The sequence below is a fragment of the Sarcophilus harrisii genome, chromosome 2 (genome assembly GCF_902635505.1).
Source record: "Sarcophilus harrisii chromosome 2, mSarHar1.11, whole genome shotgun sequence".
Taxonomy (NCBI): Eukaryota; Metazoa; Chordata; class Mammalia; order Dasyuromorphia; family Dasyuridae; genus Sarcophilus; species Sarcophilus harrisii.
Window position 1 is genome coordinate 104,778,224 of NC_045427.1, and position 20,539 is coordinate 104,798,762.

General features: G+C 31.7%; 1 protein-coding gene across 4 annotated transcripts in view; it reads right to left on the reverse strand.

The window, feature by feature from the left end:
• USP34 (ubiquitin specific peptidase 34) overlaps window positions 1-20,539 on the reverse strand; it is a 265,762-nt gene that overhangs the window by 22,155 nt on the left and 223,068 nt on the right. For all 4 annotated transcript variants that reach the window (XM_031950529.1, XM_031950528.1, XM_031950527.1 and 1 more), the window contains 9 exons: window positions 18,373-18,541; window positions 18,167-18,241; window positions 15,166-15,317; window positions 14,764-14,812; window positions 14,565-14,669; window positions 14,426-14,470; window positions 7,424-7,528; window positions 6,688-6,835; window positions 4,852-5,486 (listed from right to left, as the gene is read on the reverse strand). In XM_031950529.1, coding sequence (XP_031806389.1) covers window positions 4,852-5,486; window positions 6,688-6,835; window positions 7,424-7,528; window positions 14,426-14,470; window positions 14,565-14,669; window positions 14,764-14,812; window positions 15,166-15,317; window positions 18,167-18,241; window positions 18,373-18,541 — 1,483 coding nt within the window. The remainder of the gene's footprint in view (window positions 1-4,851; window positions 5,487-6,687; window positions 6,836-7,423; window positions 7,529-14,425; window positions 14,471-14,564; window positions 14,670-14,763; window positions 14,813-15,165; window positions 15,318-18,166; window positions 18,242-18,372; window positions 18,542-20,539) is intronic.

Consider the following 20,539-nt stretch of genomic DNA (forward strand, 5'->3'; position numbering starts at 1 on the left):
ATTTTTTCCAGTATAGACAGTTGAGGGGCGGGGGGAGAGAAGGTAGGGGGCGGGGAAAGGGGGGAAGGTCAACATTGGGAGCTGGCCAGGAGTACACAATGGCAGGCACAAGGAGCCTTCTAGTGCCCAGGGGAAAAGCTAAATCTAAACACTATAGCAGAAAGAGAACCCAGAGTCTCTGCACTAGTTAGTGCTCATGCAAGAAAAGAAGCCAGTGTGCAGCTCTGTTACCTGTTACCTAGTTCTTAAATCACAGATCTAGGGTGGAAAGAAATGGTGGGAAGCCTAAGCTGAGTACTGAGCACAGAACCAATTACAAAACTTAACAATGTGGCTCGGAGCTCAGAAACAGAGAGCAACATTCACTTTAAGCTCGAGTGTCAGAATAAACCCTCAGTGTAATAACCAGTATAGGAGACCAAGACCAATTTAGTCATTCTGAACCTGCTAACACTGAGTCCCACAAGTCTCTTAACAACTATATAAGAGCCAACAGACACAACTTTCAAAACTCAGACCCAAAGAACAACGAACAAACTTCTCTCCAGATCACACAAACATTCATAAATCTGAACTAAATATAGGGTCCCACACTATGCTGTGAAAGTAGCAGAAGTACATAAAAAACAGCTCAGGTAAGACAAAACCTTTCTCTCCAGAAATGAAAAGAACTAAAGTCCAAAGTAGTTTGGAAGAATGAGCAAATAAAAAAAGAATCCAAAAGAGCTTCTATGAATTGTTCAGAAAACTAGAAAACAGTAAGGCAGAATGAAAGTATAGATGCAACATCTTAAAATTATGTACCAAAATAAGGTCAAAATGGGTACATGATTTGGGGGGGCATGTAAACCATTTTGCTACCAAGGGACATCTGGATATTTATAATATCACTTGCAGGCCACACGAAATTATCAACTTATAGAACTCAAGCAATGAGAAATTGTTACACCTAGCTTTTAGTTCATCATTGCCTGTGGCTACCTTAGCGAATGATTTCGTGGGCTTTATATAACCTGCAGGCTCTAGACATTCCCCACCTCTCATTTAGGGTGATATCATAAGCAAACTAAGAGAGCAAGGTATAATTTGTGTTAGCTCTACAAGGAAGAGAAGAATTCATGAACAAGAGAGAAAGAGCATTACAAAATGAAACAATTTTTGTAGCAAGTATATCTTTTTTTCAAATGCATAGAGAACTGGATCGCTTTCCTAAGAATACAAGTCATTTCCCAACTGGTTAAGTGCTCAAAAGATATAAGCAAACAGTTTTCAGATGAAGAAATTAAAGCTATTTATAGTCACATAGTCACATGAATAATGCTTTAAATTTGATTAGGGAAATGCAAATTAAATTAAAACAACTTTGAGACACCACTTAACACTGACCAGTTTGGCTAACATAACAGAAAAACGAAATGATAAATGTTGAAGGGAATGCAAGTAAATGAGGACATTAATACACTATTGGTGAGGTTGTGAACTTATTTAACCACTGTGGAGAACAATTTAGAATCCTGCCCTACTTGCTATAAAACTGTGCTCTCTGATCCAGCAATATCACTATGTCTTTTGTGGAAGAGATTTTTCAAATAAAAGGGAAAAGGATGTATTGTATTTATTGCAGCTCTTTTTGTAGTAGCAAAATTGGAAACTGAGGGGATGCTTATCAAATAGGGAATGGTTGGATATGTTGTGGTACATGATTGTACAAGACAAGCAACCTGCAGAAAAAACTGGAAACATATTAACTAATACAATGTGAAGTGAGCAGAACCAGGAAAATGTTATACACAGTTAACAGCAATACTGCATGATGAAGAACTGTTTATGACTTAGCTATTCCCAACAAAACAATGATCCAAGATAATCCCAAATTGCTCATAATAAGCTATCCATCTTCAGAGAAAGAACTGATGGATTCTCAATCCAGATTTAAGCATATTATTTTTCACGTTTCTTTCCCCTGTTTTGGTTACTGTCTCCTCACAACATGACTTTCAAACAATATGGAAACATTTCATGATTGCACATATATAACCTATATCAAATTACTTACTATGTCAGGGAGGAAGGAGGCAAGAGAAAGGGAAAAAAATTTGGAACTCAAAAATTTTAAATTTAAAATTGTCTGTCTACATGTAATGGGGAAAAATCAATTATTATTAAAAAACAAAACCGAAAAAGAACTATGGATTTCCTGATGAAAAGAACAAAAATGAAGAGACACTATATAATATTCAAACATAGGACTCAAGAGATGTATAAAATGATAAAAGAGTGAGAAACTGGTTAAGCTACTTATACTTCAAATGGGGAGATGATACATGTCGCTTCTTAAAACTTTATTAACACCAGGGGTCTTAGAAAGAGTTCACAGGAAGACCAAAAAAAGAAAATAACAAATGCTGAAAAAAAGATGTGAGAAATAGGTATATGAGTACACCCTGGCAAAACTATGAGTTAATCCATCTGAAGAACAATTTGGAAATGTGCCCAAAGGGTCATAAAACTCTGAATACACTCTAACCCAAGGAAATTTGTATACCAAACAGAACAAAGAAAAAAGAAAAGAACCTACATGTACAAAAATATTTATGACAACTTTTTGTAGTGGCAAAGAACTGGAAATTGGGGGGATGCCTATCAATTGGAGAATGGTTAGACAAATTGTTATATATTGGATTATTGTACCATGAGAAATGAAGAGCAGGGTGGTTTCTGAAAAATCTGGGAGCACAATCAAAGACAACAAATGTGGTTGTTAATCTGGGGAAGGGATTTTAGTTTTCATTTTATACTATATACTCCAGTGAATTCCAGATACTTGAGACATGAACACAACCACCCCACTCCTATTTTAAATAGGGAAGAAAACATATTAAAATACTCATTATAATTTGTGGAGGTGAGATTAATTCGTTCACTTCAACAAACAGAAGGTAATTCATTCCATAAGGTTACAATTGACAGACTTGACATCATAAAAATGAAAATTCCTTAAAACAACAACAACAACAACAACAACAACAACAACAAAAAAAAAAAAAAAAAAAGAAAAGAAAATTCCCTTAAAACAAAAAATAATTACATTATAAGAAATTGGGGAAAACATAAATGACAGATAAACCTTGACATACAAAGGACTGTTAAAGTGTCACAGTAGCAATTCCATTATATAATGGATAAATGGTCAAACTATATAAACATTTCAAGAGAGGAAACAAATAATAAAAATTTGAAAAAAGTGCTTATCTTCACAAGATGAAAAGTGTAATTTAGATGTTGTTTTAATTTGTTTTACCATTTCACACCATTAAAATGGCCCAAAATAACTAAAAAGCAATGAAACTAAATACTAGTGAGGGAATGGATTTAATTTTCAAGGACCTAGCTTTCCAATACAGCAGTGTCCTCAAAGTGTAGTCCAAAGAATTGTTGGGGTCTCTGAAACCCTTTCAGAGGATCTACAAATTTAAAATTACTTTTTATTTCTAATATAGTAAATAGCTATAAATATAATGCATGTGAACAAAAACTCTTTGAACAGATCCTCAATAATTTTTTTTAACATGAAGATACTGAGAACAAAAGTTTGAGAACCACTGCAATACAGTGATAGAACATGTACACAAGTGAAATAAAGGACATGGTAGTGGGAAGAGACAGAGCACTCTAAGCAAGAAAAAGAGATATGGTTCAGAGAAGATAAACATAAATTCAAAATAAATTTAAGAAAATAAAGCTCCCAGTTCAGCATCATCAATGTATGATATCTTTAGGTCACTGAATTAGAAATGATTGAATTTAACCAAGTTTTATAAATAAAGACATAACACTGCCAGTAATCCTATTTTTTCCTTATGTGATGGTATGACATACTAAAAGAATAAATTTATTTTTTAATTGCAAAGCCTGGATTCATGTTCAAGGTTCTTCACTGCATTTTTACACGCATATGTATGCATACACATGCACACACTCATGCACATGTGGCCCCCTCAAAAAGCATTATTGCCTTACAGAAATATTTATTGCATCTCTTTTTGTAACAGCAAAGAATTAGAAATTGAGGGGATGCCTATCAAATGGGAAATGGCTGGACAAGTTGTGATATGATTGTAATAGAAAATATTAGATCAAAACAGAATAATGTAATAATATAAAAACACTACTTAAAGTGCTATTCTAACAATAATAATTTCTGTTATGTACTTCTAACAATAATATTCATATTTTAAAGGGAAGTAACCAAACAAAAATTAAATTAATGAATGTTATGAAAAACTAACCTGGAGATAATTTAGCATTTTTTTTTTGTTTATATAAGGTATCTTTTATAATATTCAGTATAATATTTTCCTAATTTGACTGAAAAGAAATGCTGTAATAAGACAGCTTAACTTTTTTCACTACTTAATTTCTTCTTTTTCTCATCTTTTTAAAAATCTGAGAGCTTTAAAAAATCCATTCTGTAGATGATCCACATCAATCCCAACACATGTTCACTAAAATTTCACTTATATTACAGATAAATAACATTACAAAGAAGTAAACATAAGGATTTAACTACTACTGTTATTCTTTCCTTGGATATTGCTAGCAAAGCTTGCCCTGAACTATTAAGATATAATTTAAGAAAATATAATAGAAACTAGCTTACTAAAACCAAAGGCAATAAAAGTAGGTGATATCTATTTCATAATTCATCAGATCAGAATGTTACTAGATATGTTTACTTACATAAACAATTCCTTTTAAAGAATCCAGAAATGAGACATCAAAACGATATTATAGTTGTGTGACATACAGACTTTAAAACTGAAAACATAGGCAGAGAACCAGTTTACTTACTCCAGGGTACTGGCTAGCATGTGGTGTAAGATTCTTAAAGGCCCACTGAATATTCTGATGAGATGCTAGCTGTCTGGTAAATGCAGGCGATTGCTCACAGCAGAGCCTCAAAATGCCATAGTAGGCAGGCAGCATCCCACGGTTAAAAAGCACCACATCCTGATCATCATGGTCAGCAAGGATGTAATTGAAGGCAATGTTCTTGGTTACCACTGGGTTCTGCACAATAAGGCGGACGTTCTCTGGACAGTCAACACATACATTGTACCAAAAAGAAAGCAAAGCTTGCTTATTGTGGTTGGTGGCTATTGCTGGCTCAGAGAGTTTAGGTTGGAAAAGATTCCACAAGTCCATGAAATATGTGGAAAACATAAGCTTCTCTGTTTTGGAAATGAGACAATATGTCATGAAACTAAAATAGGGCACCAACTTGGTGGTGCCATGAACAGCAGCATCAACATAAAGTTTGGCTCTGGAAAGTAAGCCAAGAAGCACATTGTAGACCTGATGCAGAACTACTGTGGTATCTGGACTGAGTGGTAAGTCACGTGTCGGGATGTGCAAAGACCTTGTTGAGCGGAACATTTGACGGAATGAATTGCTTGGAATTAAAGATACCAGAAGATAAGCTGCAGCTAAAAGACAGAAAGCAAAATGTTAGAGCCTCACCAAACCTATCATAATGACACAGAAAATTACAAGAGTAAAAAAAAAGTTGCAAAACAAATTATGGTTTCACTTCACAAATATTAAAATGGTTATTGAGGGACACAATGGAATATAACACTGTTAAAATATTTTTTGCCTCCTTAGGTTCAATGTGATTAGATACCTTTCTTTATGGCATTACTGTTATTCATGCATTGTGAATAATAATATTGAAGAAAGTAGGAAAATGGGGAAGCAGCTTTGGCCAGAAGGCTAGTCATGCTCAATGGGAAAAAGGTAAATTTTAGTTTATCACTCAGTTTTTCCACGTCTAGTAGGGGCTGAAGGGAAAGGGAAATCATGAATTTAAAAAAAAAAAAATTCTGATAACATTCCCTCATAATTATTTTAATTATACTTAATTATAATAGATTTCCTTTGCCATCCTATATACTTTTTATTTTAGGCATTTAACAACATTATTCTGAGAAGGGGTCCAAAGGCTTTCTATTACCAAAAGGGTATATGACTCAAAATAGTGAAGAACCCCTGATCCACTATTTCAATTTGACTCCCCTTATTCACAAAATCTTGGGGAAGTAGAAATAGTCTAATCAAACATTCCAACCATGGGATCCCTTGAATAATCTTGAAAGACAATCATACAGGTGCTAATGAAATATTTTAAATGATGTTAATCTTATATAAGAAAGCTATTCAATGATGGTCAGTAATGATTTCTTAAAATTGTATATAAATTAAACCCTCTGTAACTCATACATTTGCTGTATTTTATAATGTAGCATAATTTAAGTTTACTCTCTCTTTTCTATGATTACCTTTAAAATACTTGATAATAGCTAGGATGTCAACACTTTCCTTCTTTAAGCTCAGTATCTCTAGTTTCTTCAAGTACTCTTTATATGACATGGGTTCTAGACTGTATTCTTTCTCTTACAGCATGATCAATGCATAGTAAGTATTTAATAAATGTTAATAAATGCTTCTCTTTCTCTTTTCATCCTTCCGCTCTTCATTATGGTCATAATTCTCCATTAAAAAACCTCTACACCTACTTAACCTTAAAGAGAATAGTTTCAATTATTTGCAAAATGGTGTCTGTGTCCAATACTCTTGGCACATTTCCACAAATCCACCTTTTGCTATTTAGACAAAGTTCTAACTTACAAGTTCTGACTCGAGGATAATTATGTGCCAAAAGAAAACGCTCAACCCAATTTTCCATATTCTGGAGCACCCAACTATGTGCCAATTTATTACGGGGTGTCTGCACTGCCAACCAATCAAGGCATTGAGAAGGGTTATATTCAATCACCTATAAACAAAGTGAAAGGAAAACAGTATTAAGCAAGTTTAAAGAAAAGATTACAAATTAATGTATGTAATACATTATACATTGTAATATATATATTATATTTGATTATACATCATAATACATATGATACAAAGCATTAGATTTTTTATTTGCTTCTATTTGTACTTGTACACATTTAAAAACAAGATTACTAAATAGGACAGATTTGAGGGCATTCTTACCTGGGTTTTTTTTTTTGTTTGTTTGTTTGTTTGTTTTAAAGAAAGCACGAAATGAAGAATTTCTCATTTCTCATTTGACAGGTGAATAAATTACCATGTATTAAATAATAAAACAAACTGGAAGACTAGCTGGATAAACTTTTTATGGTTGTGGCTAGGGGAAAGAAACATCAATCAGAGAAACCATATTCTTTGAAGCCATTAATAAAATGGCACTGATTTCTGTTTCACGGTTCTATCTCCATTCCTAGCCCAGAAACTGTTCATCCATTTTAGGTTCATCAATTAAAATGTGGAATAATTTTAAATGAATTATAAAAGTCAACTGACTAAAAAAATATATAAAAAACTAAAACATTTTACATACCTCCCATATCCGCTGAAGAATATAAGATGCAAATGGTGGCATTCCTGGAGGCCCACCAGCAAACTCCATTAACATAGTTAATAATTTAAAGAAAGGGTTGGCAGCCTGTAACACACACACAATAAAACCTATACATTTTTATTTATAAAAGTTATTATGCAAAAAACCCAAATAACACAATAAATGTACAATTAAAAATTAACTAAGAATATATGCAACATATCTGCATTAGCACATACACATAAATATGTGTATATACATTGTATATTTACAAATAAAAATAAAAATAGATTATTAACTGTTCCCTCTAAATCCCCTTCCATTGTGATAATTCATCTCTATATGTACTTGCAGCACCAGGAGAGTGCCTTATGCATAATTTATTTTTTTGTGAAGAAGTGACAGATTTGGACTTGTAATTACATTTTTGCTGCAAGTGTTCATATCCAATGAAACTTGGGAACCCTTTTCACAACTTATAGTTTTAGAGAGCTGCCTGTAGCACTGATAGAAAAAGACATTTAAAAAAATGTCCTACTAATGGTTAAACAGCTAGTACATGGCTATAGATATAATTCCCTTCCCTGTTGGGGCTAAATTCCTTCAGAAAGCAATTTACAATTAGTGCTTCAATTCTGCAACTTAATCCTTTTAAAACCCTCTTTAGACAAGCTTTGAAACTTCTATCTTCAGTTACTAATGATATCTTAATTGCCAAATTTAATAGTCTCTTTTCATGCCTCATCTTCTACCTCTCAAAAACCTCTACTACTAGTTATCACTCTTGTTCTTAACAGACTATTTTCTCTAGGTTTTAGAAACTCTATCTTTGGGTTTCCTACTATCTATGTGATCCCTCCTTTTCAGTTTCTTTTACTGGATCTTCATCCAGGTCACACCCGATAACTGTGAGTATCCTCCAAATCTCTGTCCTGGACTCTCTTCTCACTCATTAAACTGTTTCATTGTAATCCCATCAATTCCATGGATACAATTATCTCTATGCAGATTGATTATTTTTTTTAATTAAGATTTTATTTTATGGAATAAAATAAACATTTCCATAACAAAGTGTAATAAAAAAGATGATTGCACATGAAACTGCCAATCTATTATGAACTTGCTTTTCCTTTTAAATATAAAGTTATCAAGTAAATTTCTTTCCTCCTTATTCAGATATTGTTTTAAGAACAACTTTGAAAGAAGAAGTCTCATTGACAATTATAATTATCCAAATTAACTACAAAGGACATGTGAAAGAAGATGCTATCTGCATCCAGAGAAAGAACTGAAAAACATAAGTACATACATAATGATTTTACACACACACACACACACACACACACACACACATCTAATGGTATACATCTCAGATGATTCTCAGATTTATTCATCCAGATTTAACTTCTTTCTTGATTTTCAGTCTTGCATCTCCAAATACCTATGGGACATCTAAAACTGGGTATCCTGTGGAGACCTTAAACTGAATATACAAAACTGTACTTGCTTTCTTTCTCACCAATTTCTCTGTTTTCCCTGATTTCCATATTACTGCATAGGGCATCTCCTAATCATTCCCACTCAAAAACTAAAGGGTCATCCTCAAGTCACTCTTCTCTTGCCCCAAATGTTGCCTGTCAATTTTACCTTAACAACCTATTATACTCTTAACTTACCTCCACTGACACTCTGGTACAGACCCTCATCATGCTTTGACTATTGCATTAGCTCTCTAATTGGTCTTCCTGCCTCAAGGCTCTATCTACTTATTCTAGTGCTAAAACAATCTTCTTAACGTGTAGGTTTGACTATATGATCTCTGCATCCCCCCCCAAAACCAACTCCCACCCAAACGTCAGTAGTTCTCTATCACCTTCAGGATCAAATATAAATCCGTTCGGCTTTTAAAGCTCTTCATAACCTGACCCTTTCCTACCTTTCCACATACTTTATGATCCAGTGATACTGGTCTTCTTGATATTCCTCTTACACCACATTCTATCTCCCTACTCAGAGCGCGTAGTCCATCAGTCCATCAACAAGCATTTATTAAGCACTTACTATATGCCAGGCACTGTGCTAAATGTTGGAGATACAATTTCATTAGCAATGTATGATGGTACTTTTTCTCCACAAATCTGTCAGCACTGAATTTTGTTACTTGTTATTTTAAAAAAATTGACAGATACGAATTGGCACATGAAAATTTCTTTAATTAGCATTTTTCTGATTATCGGAAAGGATGAATATTTCTTGAATTTTTTATTTACAACATGAACCACTTTTCTGCAAATTTTATTGCTAATTTCTTCTATTTAGCAGTTTGAAATTTGTATTATTCACAACTGATAGAAATATATTCCTTTTCCTCCTGATTTCAAAGTTTTCTTATATTTAATTTTGTGAAAGAAGAAAGCTTTGTTTTATATAGGAAGAGATAAGAATCTAACTTTTTTCTTCCACAATGTTTGTCAATTTCCCAAATTAATTAATCATTTTCACTTTTTAATCTAAAATTTCAAAGATTAATACATGCTATAATTTCTAGTATTCAGATTTTTATTCTCTTTCTTTTGTCTACAGGAAGATAGGTGGCACAATGAATAGGCCACTGAATCTGAAGTCAGTAAGAGTTGAGTTCAAATTTATCCCCATATATTTACTAGCTGTGTGACCCTAGGCAAACCACCTAACTGCTGTCTGCCTCAGTTTCCTCATCTGTAAAAAATGAATACACCCACTTTCCCAAATTTGTTGTGAAGATCTAATAATTTAATATTTATCAAATATTATACAAAACACAAAATGCTTTGTGAACCCTAAAAGCACTATATAGATTATAGTTCTTATTATGGCTGTATTTTTTTTTTTTTGACCTCTTGCCAGATGGCATACAGGGCTCAACAATAAATTAGTATATTTAAAGCCAAGAGTTTTGTCTATATATTCAAATTAAATAAGAGATCAAAGATATTAAAGGTTAATCATGTAATACATTATACTACAATTTTATCCAGTTCTAAAAAGAAAGCCAAAAGGTATTTTATTAAAATTCTTTGAAACCTACAAATTGGTTTAGAATATACTGTCATTTCCACTTATTCACAAACATGGTTAAGTAAGTAATTATTATAATTTAGATTTTGGTTTTATCATCACTTAAAACACAATGTGTTTATATAAAATTAAGGATGACATTTTGTGTAGTTATACATGGAATTGAAAAAAAAATTTTTCTTGGCCTATATTTGTAGCATGATGTTTGTAAATGATTTTGCGAGTTTATATCCTATATTCTGTAACTTTGGTGACCACAATTATTTGAGTTAAATTTTTAATTTTTGTTAACATTGATAAATAGTACTGGACTTAAAAGTTGGAATAATATTAGTTTAAATTCTGGTTTTGATATTTATGAACTGTGTAAGCATGGGCAAGTCACTCACTACTTTCTGAACTCTAAGTTCTCTACAGTGTAAACTGAGATAATTATATCTGATTTACCCACTGATTTCAAAGCATTGATATGAGGATCAAATGAAATAATGTAGTCAAAATGCCTGGCAAAAGAAAATTGACCAAAAGAGGAGTATTTTTCAAAAAACCCTAAAAGCCTCATTTATGCTAAACATCCTAAAAAGCATCAGCATGGAAGAATCATTCTTTAATAGTATAAAGAGCATATTATATACAGGAATTAAAAGAGGAACAACACTTTTTTTTTTTTTGACATAGAGCTAGGAATTTTGGTTATAGTATTAAGAGAAAAATTTAAAAGTATAACACTAGAAAAAATGAAACATTTATTGATGATTTAATAATGTTTGGAAAACTTCAGAGAACTGCAAATAATTAAGATTAAAAAATAGCTATAACAGCATGGTAGATAGGGTGGAGTCACAGTTGAAAGAAAAATGTCTGCAGTAATTGAGCCAGGAAAAATTGGTAGCACAGAGGCAACAGGCAAAAAGATAAAGACAAAAATGGGCGGAGCTTTGGCAGAGAAGGGAGACATAAAAGAAGGCTACTAATATATTTCATATTTCATAACCTACATATATTTCAACAGAGAAGATTCAGGCTAAAAGTATTTAAGTGCATCCATTTTTCAAGAATTGAAATAATAAAAAGGTATATACTGTTATCTTCCCCTTCTTATACCTGTCCATTAAAGAGACACTGTAATATTTTTTACTTGAGTACATTGTAATATATTTTACCCACTTGTTTATTCCAGTGTTTCCATTAATATAAATTTTTCCTTCAACTATAAGAAGCTGAGGTACAAAAAATTACAAAAAATACAAAAAAAATTTTTTTAATTAGGGCAGAAAGACAAACTTTTGCCTAAGTGTTAAGAATTTTCCTAAGTGAGAGCTCTAAGCTATCATGATTCTACCACAACCTTTCATTTAACATAATAAACAGATAAAACATGAGTTCCAATTTAAAATGGGACCACCAGATCTGTTATTTCACAATACTAGTTCTAATAATATAGAAAACAGTTGTATATGGGGTGCTGAGAAACTGTGATTTGCCCGAATTTGTTATATAGCCAATATTTGAACTTGAAAGTAGGTAATCATAAAAATTTATTCCACTGGTTTCTGTATTAATTCTTCAAATTTCTTTTTCCTGATTCAAACCCATCACTGAACTGAAACTATTTTTCAAGGCTGTCAATGATCACTTAATTGATACAATAGCTTTTTCCCAGTTCTCATTCTTCCTGACCTTTCTGCAGCATTAGGCACTATTGATAGGCACTGTTCCCCCACTCCCACCTAATCTTTCTTCTCTGGGTTTTTGGGATATTTGTTTGTTCTTATTATGATTACTCCTTCAAAGTCTCCATTATTCACATTACGTTGCTAACATGAACCCTGGGGATCTGTTCAGGGCCCTCTCCTCTCTATAGTTGGTCTTGATAAGTTTCATCAGGTCTCCTTTTTCTATGAAGACCATTCCTCTATCTACATATATACATCTCCAGGACTCTAGTCCCATAACACCAACTTCCTGCTGAACATATTCACCTGGATTTCCCATAGGTGATCCAAAGTCAAATTGTCCAATATAGACAATAGTATTTTTCCCTTTAAATTTATTTCGCCTTATTTCTATATAAGGCACCACCACTTTTTTAGTTACCCAGGATCTCAACTGTAAAGTCAAAGAACAATCATTTACTTATCCTCCCCATCTATAAACAATCTACTGTCAAGCCTTGTTGATTTTACTTCTACATCTCTTCTCACCATTGCCTTTTCTTCACTCCCATGGTCACAATGATAGTTTAAAACCTGATGCCCTCTCACGTGGATATTATAGCTTCCCACTTGGTCTCTCTGCTCTCTATTCTCCACATAGTTGTAAAACTGATACTTGTAAAACACAGGTCAGACCACAGGACTTTCTTGTTCAGGAAGCTTTAATAGCTCCCTACTGCCTCTGGGATAAAATATAAATTCCATAGCATTTCAGAATCCACCTTCAACTCATTAGAAAATTTTTAGAATGTTTTCACATTAATTCTCCTCATTCTACATCATACAGCCAAACTGAATTTATTTTTCCACATATGCCTAAAATATTAAGAATTAACATTTATAAAGTGTTTTAAAGTTGCAAAGTATTTTCTATAAATAATAATTTCTATAAATAATGGAAGTCATGCAGTACTTTAAAGATTTGAAGAATACTTTACAAATATTATGTCCTTTTATCCTTACTACAATCTCGGGAGATAGATATATTGTTATTATTCCCATCTTACAGATGAGTTAGAAATTAAGGGAGTATCCTTGGTGACATAGCTAGTAAACGTCTAAGTTTGTATTTGAATTGGAGTCATCTTGACTCCAAGTCTATTGCTCTTATCTACTTTACTACTTAGCTATATTATTTCATTTCATCCTCATAAATAAATCTGAAATAGATATCATTATCCTCATTTTACAGATGAGGAGCCTCAGGCCATGCAGATTAAGTATTTTTTCTAGAGTCACAGAGTTATTAATGGCAGAGGCAGAATTAGAGGTCAGGTCTTCCTTACTCCAAGTACAGCCATATGCTGATTGTTTCCTCGATACTAAACTTCTGTTTTCCTGGTATAAATCTCAAACTTGGTAGTGAATTGCTGCTGTATTCTCTTTACTAATATGTTCTTTATTATTTTGGAAATCAACCCATTAATGCAAATGGTCTTAAATTGTCACTGCTATTATCTGTCAGGTTTTAGAGTCAAGATAGCTACTTTATTAAAAAGAAAAATCCCAGTGGTTTAGCTTTTAATCCTTTTTATTTAGAAACAGTGTATGTAGTATAAATATTATTTATTCTTTTAATATTTCTTCAATTCTTCAGGATTCAGTAACACACAATGTAACTTTCTGTGCAATTAGTTGAAAGTCTGGAAAACTGTATCTGCAAATCAATCAAGGCAAGTACACATACTTTGATCAATTTGAACTTTCCTTTTATGTTTTAAAAAACCTCACAACTCCAAACAACCATATGAAGTACTCTTCAATTTGATATACTGTCCTGACATAGTGTTTTATGTAGAAGACAAGATACTCAGCATAAATAAAGATATCTGTTAAGAGCTTTGCAACAGTCAATAAACTCAGTCCAGCATGTCATGGCAACTTTAACATTTTCACAGGCAATATTTATGAATTCTCTGTTATTATGTGATTTTAGTTAGCTTAATTACTTTGTCTCAAGGACAGCTCTAAACAATCTAGTTATTATGTGGATAAAAATACATTGAAAAAACAGTAGGAATAATAAAATAAGATTATTTAATAACTAGTATAAAGACAGTTAATTTGGTTGATTAAAATTCATTTAGTGACAGTTTACTGCAATGCTAAAAAGATAAGAAGATTTATATACATATTTTTCTTTGAAAATAGTTTAAAAGGTTTGTTTTGATGGCAAATCTAGTGATTATTGGAATTTTTATTCATGCTTGTAAAATTACTTAGTACATACCTCAGGTGTCAGCTTTGCTATGGATGTGAAAAGCATGGAAATAATCTTAAAAAAAGAGAAAGAAAGATTTTCAAAATTTTCCTTAAAGCTTAAAAAATCTTCTCTATTCCTTTGTAAGCCTGTATTTCTAAGCACTTACGTGTTCTGCAAGTCGATTATTATATCGACAAAGGCTGAAAATCAGATTACAGGTTTGTCTTATATTGATTCCATCGCGAATATGTTGAAACAAGAAGGGAAATCCCTGTAAAAAGTAAAATTATAATTGTAAAAGAATTATTATTTGGGTCAAATATTCTATTTACAATTTCCTTCAAATGTTTCAGAAATTACTTTACCTTTCCACCTGTTAATGCTGCCATGTCATTCTGAGACAATGTTAAATGCCTAAAACAAAAAGCAGATTGAAATGAATTCCCTTACACTAATCCACTACTACAGAACAATGACTGTCTTTTAACTAGCACAGAGTTGCCTGAAAGACATCTTGTAAAAAAATCTCTGAAGATTCAATTATTTTTTGTTTATTTTATACCTACACCAAGTTGTTTTTAAAATATTGAGCTCCCTAGAATGCTTAAAGAAATATGATTTGGTACAGATAAAACTGAAACCTCCAGAATCAACTTGATTTTTGAACAGCAGGCCAAAACTGTTATTAAAATTATATAGTCATGACTGACCAAAACATATTAAAGGAATTGGATCAAAAATAATTTAAGTGTGTCAAACTGTTTTACCTTTCTGAGCGAGACTGTTCAACCAAAAGAGCAACTAAAGCTATCATCTTTTCAAGTGCAGCAGGCCTATATTTTTCTTCTGCTAAAGACAGTATGTCTTCTTCCTCTTCTTCCTCTTCTCCTTCTTCTTCTGATAGCACTTCAACTTGAGGCTAAAGAATAAAAACAAAACTCAGTTTCTGAATAGGGTTTATTTTATTTTCTGATAAAACACAAACTTAATTATTTCAACTAAAATAATATGGAAATTATAATAATATGAATATTAATAATATGAAATTAACAATTTCATACAGGACTTCGATAGTGATACAAACTCCCTTATAGATGGCACACACTATAAAAATCCACTAAAGAAAATCATACTAATACAGTGCTGACTAAACAGTGAAATGGAATAAAATCATTCTGGAAAGTAATTTGAAATTATGTAAAAAAAAAAAAAAATTCACTAATATATCCATATACTTTGATCTAAAAATTCTGTTGCTAGGCATATAACTTAAGGAAGTGAATGACAAACCGAAAGGACCCAATATTTATAATAGCACTTTTTGTAGTAGTCAACAACTAGACAAAAAAAATTAGTCATTAAATGAGGAAAGAACATACAACTTGTGGAACATGGAGTAGAATCTAACTGTAGTAACAGAGACAATAAAATATAATAAATATAAAGAATCTTCAAGAAAAAAAATCACATAAACTAGTACAAAATAGAACTAGAAAAACAATGTGAATAAGGACTACAATAACATAAATGAAAAGAATAAGAACAACAAAACAACAAAAAGAATAAGAAAAGCAAAACAAAACAAATTCATGAGATTTGTCTTAAGAGAAGTGACATGAAAAGTCATCTCCTTATCTTCTTTAGCGAAACAGAAGACAACAGGGATGGAACAGTGAATACAACTTTAGAACATTTTAATGAATTATTTATTTTTGCTGAGTTGTTTATTTCCTATCTCTTTTATTCTTTATTATTTCCACTCTATTTTCTTTTATGAACTGCCTTCTGGGAGGGTGAATGATGATGCATGCATATATACACATGCATGTGTGCATATACACACTAGTGTATATATGATTTTTTTATATATGTTATTTAAGTATTCCCAATGCAATAAGAATGTATATGTGTGTATAAAGTAGATAATATAAAAAACAAAAGAGATCAATAAAAATTTATTACAAATTCAAGGCCAAAGGTCAAAGCCAAGATTAACTTGTAACAGCTTCATTTATAGTTGAATTATACAAATTCAAGGCCAAAGGTCAAAGCCAAGATTAACTTGTAACAGCTTCATTTATAGTGTGTGTGTGTGTGTGTGTGTGTGTGTATATATATATATATATATATATATATATATATATATATATACACATACAAATATAAATTTGTAATTTAATGGACAAGGCTTGTAATGCCAAATCCAAATGCCACAGTACTGAGTATTTTCTTTGGATCAAAATACTTAATGATCCTATCTTCTTAGAACTAAGGCTTTTGGGGATAAAACTGATTAAGAATGACTGTGTTGGGCTTTAGAGAAAATAGCAATTTTTTTTATGGTTTGATAGAAAAAAGTAATTACTTGAAGTTTTCAAGTTGTATTCATAAGACAGGAATTTCTTCAAACTAACACCACTGTAGGAATGTCTTAATGCATCTGATTAACTAAAAAGTGCATATTGATATAAAAATAGTCCTCAAAAAATGGCATTCTTATAAATTAGTGTATAAATGTACAAAATCATATAATTGAAGGAACCTTTTTCAATGGTCCACTCTTCTCACTTTAGACTTGCTATTTGGAATTTTTAAAGACTAAAAAAATGTTGTTAAATTAGTGTATAAATGTACAAAATCATATAACTGAAGGAACCTTTTTCAATGGTCCACTCTTCTCACTTTAGATTTGCTATTTGGAATTTTTAAAGACTAAACAAGTATTAAGCAAATAATATAATTTGGCTTTTCGATACCCTCAGAGAAAAATATTCAAAGATATGAACTGATAATTTGAAAGGGAAAAAATTATCAAGAACCATGAGAAATGCCTTAAATCACTAATAATTAAGAAAAATGAAGTTTAAAATATCATTATATTCCACACATCAATTAAATTGGCAAAGGTGACAAAAAAGGAAAGTGACAATTTTTGGAGAAGGTAGAGAAAGACAAGTTCAATAATAGAACTAACTGATGGTAAAACTGTAAATTTGTCCAGCCATTCTGGAAGGCAATTTTGGAACAGAGTTTAAAAAAAAATCACTGAACTGTGCATGCTTTTTGATCCCACACTATCTTAACTAATTTATTTACTAAACAGATCAAAGAAAGGGGCAAAAGATTCATAAGTATAAATATAGCAGTACATGTTATTTTAATAAAGAATTGTAACAGAAGTCCCTTTCCCTCAACTGGAAAATGGCCAAAGAATTTTTGGAATACAAATATAATGGAATATTACTGAGACAGAAGAAAAAAATAACAATGGTTATAAAAAAACTTGAGAATCTTATATGAACTGATGCACACTGTACTGAGCAGAACCAGAACTATTTGTACAATAATCACAACACAGTAAAGTAACTTAGAAAGACAAAGACTTCTGATTAAATAAGATTATAAAAGACTGATGATGAAGTCCACTTCCCATTCTTTGACAGAAGGTAGAGAATAAGGTATATATTTATAGATGTAATTAATACAACATAAATTTCCTTTCCCTACAACATCTGTTAAACAGGAAGTCTTTTATTTCAGAAGAAACCATTTGGAGGCAATAAAAATTATGGGAAAAAAAGGTAAAAAAGAAATTATGTTCAATTTTTCATATACAATTCTCTTTTAATGACATCCTTTTCACATAGAAATGTGGATGACTTTCTAGTGCATAAAAAAAAGATATGGCTCTTTATTATTATGAATCTCAGAAATAAAAACTACTTGGTAAATGGTTTCTAATCTGACAATAAAAGACACTATACTTACATTTTCAGGCCCTTTGGTTCCCATGTAGAAATGTACCATTGTTGAAATAGCTTGCAATGAAAGCAAAAATTGGCTCTAGAAATAAAGATAATAAATTACTTGAACACAGGGAATATTAATGATGAATTTCTCAATATACACATTTATATATGTATAGGATTATTTTTAAGCACAGGATTTCTGAAGTGAACAAGAAATATCCTCACCTCTTCTTCACCCATTTTTGCAAATTCATAAAGGAAGGCGAAGTACTCAGTGAGATGTTTACTATGAGGCTTCACACCATGTTCCATAATCGATAACAAGGTCTTTACAAATCTAGTGACACAGGAACGGCTTCCTATATCTTCCACAGGACCATCCATATCATCTGACCTGAAACAATTTAACATGACTAAAATTGGTACAGGTGGGAGAACATCATGCTAGTGAGAAAATATTTAAAATAAATTACACTTATGAATTTCACCTTTGTTATAGTGAAAACTAAAGTAATGACATGTATTATAGAATCTATGTGCTAAACTGGATATTAAAATCATTTGACTCCAATCTCTTGACCTAGTTATGAGATTTTTCCTTATTGTGAGTACAACCCAACGGTTTTCTACTGGGTTCTGAATTACAGCCTAAGGTGTCTTTTCACTGCACTTAGGTGACCTTCAACTTTAATTCTTTAGAGAAAGTACTTTATCCATACAGACTTCTTACGAGAAGACTATTAATAAGATAACTCTGTTTCAAGGGGAAGCTTGCTATCATTAAAAACACTGTATAATTTCCCAAAGTTAATCTAGTTTATGCTCTTCCTATGGGCCCAGCTTATTGTATATATTACTGGGCAGTGATTTCAAAGACATATATCATGATAGATTTCAGGAGGCAAGCTTTTGGCAGATTTCTAAGTATTTAAAATTTCCTTTCATTACTACATCTTGCCTCTATTGTAGTCCTTTGTTTTAGATTAGGAAAGCACCAGGAATATTTTCTTTCTGGGCTGCTTATTTACAGTATACTTCAACATCTATGGCATCATATGTATCTCGTCTTAAGATCTTAGCCATATTTTGGCTATTGGTATATAGATAGATGTCCATGGAGGCCATATGTACTTTATCAGCACCTAGAACTAGCTATGTATTTTCCTTCATGTTTTTTTGTTACATGATATAATGCATCTTCATGTCTGATTTATACCCTTTGGAAAAAACCTCACACTTGATATATGGCTCAATGAGAATATAATTACCCTTTCCTTTTCTGCATCACCTTTCCTTACTTTATAATCTAATTATCTGACAGAGTTTACTCAAAGTCTTTGTCTAAGTTTCTTTAAAATAATTCCTAGTGTCTGGTAATTATTTCTCTATCTTATTAAATCAGAGCATAAAAGAAAAGCAACTTTGGCATTACATCTCCTTAACCAGAAAGATCAGCTCTAATTTATAATTCATAATTTGGCAGTCATATGAAAAAAATGTTCCAAGTCACCAACAACTATTAAAATGCAAATTTAAGCAACATTCAAGTTCTACTTTATATCTATGAAACTGGCAAAGATGGCAAAAAATGAAAACAATCAAATGCTGGAAAGGTAAAAGGTATACAAGCACATTAACACATTGCTGCACATAGCTTTAAATTACTTCAAGCCTTTTCAGAAAAAAATTTGGGACTATGCCCACAAAAATCACTGAACTATTGATGTTCTCTCACAAAATACTTCAAAGAAATTGGAAGAAAAATGAAAAGTATCTGTATTAAATACACACACACATATATTCATATACATACCTACACATCTAACACGCACACATATACAAGTTTTTTTGGTAGTAGGAAAGAGTTGTAAACTTTTTTTGTAAATCATCTGGGTTGAATACATTACCATATGTGAATTTAATGGACTACTACTGTGCCATTAGAGATGATGAATGGAATGAATTCAGAAAATGCTATGAAGACTTGTATGAGATAATATAGCATGAATTGAGCAGAAAGAGGATAATAATTTATATACTAACAAGATCAATGTAAATACAAATAGCTTCAAGACTTTAAAAACTTTAAAAAACCAAATATAATTCCAAAGGTGATAGATTGAAGATGCAGAACTTTTATCTTTGGACATGAACAACATGAGAATTTGTTTTGCTTGGCTTTATACCTGTTACAAGGGTTTTGTTTTTGAGATGGAGAGAAGTGGAGAGAAAACAAATGTTTATTAAATGAAAAAAAAAATACATTTGACAAGGGACTTTCTGCAACAGTTTCTTTGGTTCTCATAATTCCTTGAAATCAAAAGAAGTTACACTTATCCTTTAAGGCTCTTACTGAAAACACTTCTGCAAATGTACATAAATTTATTACCTC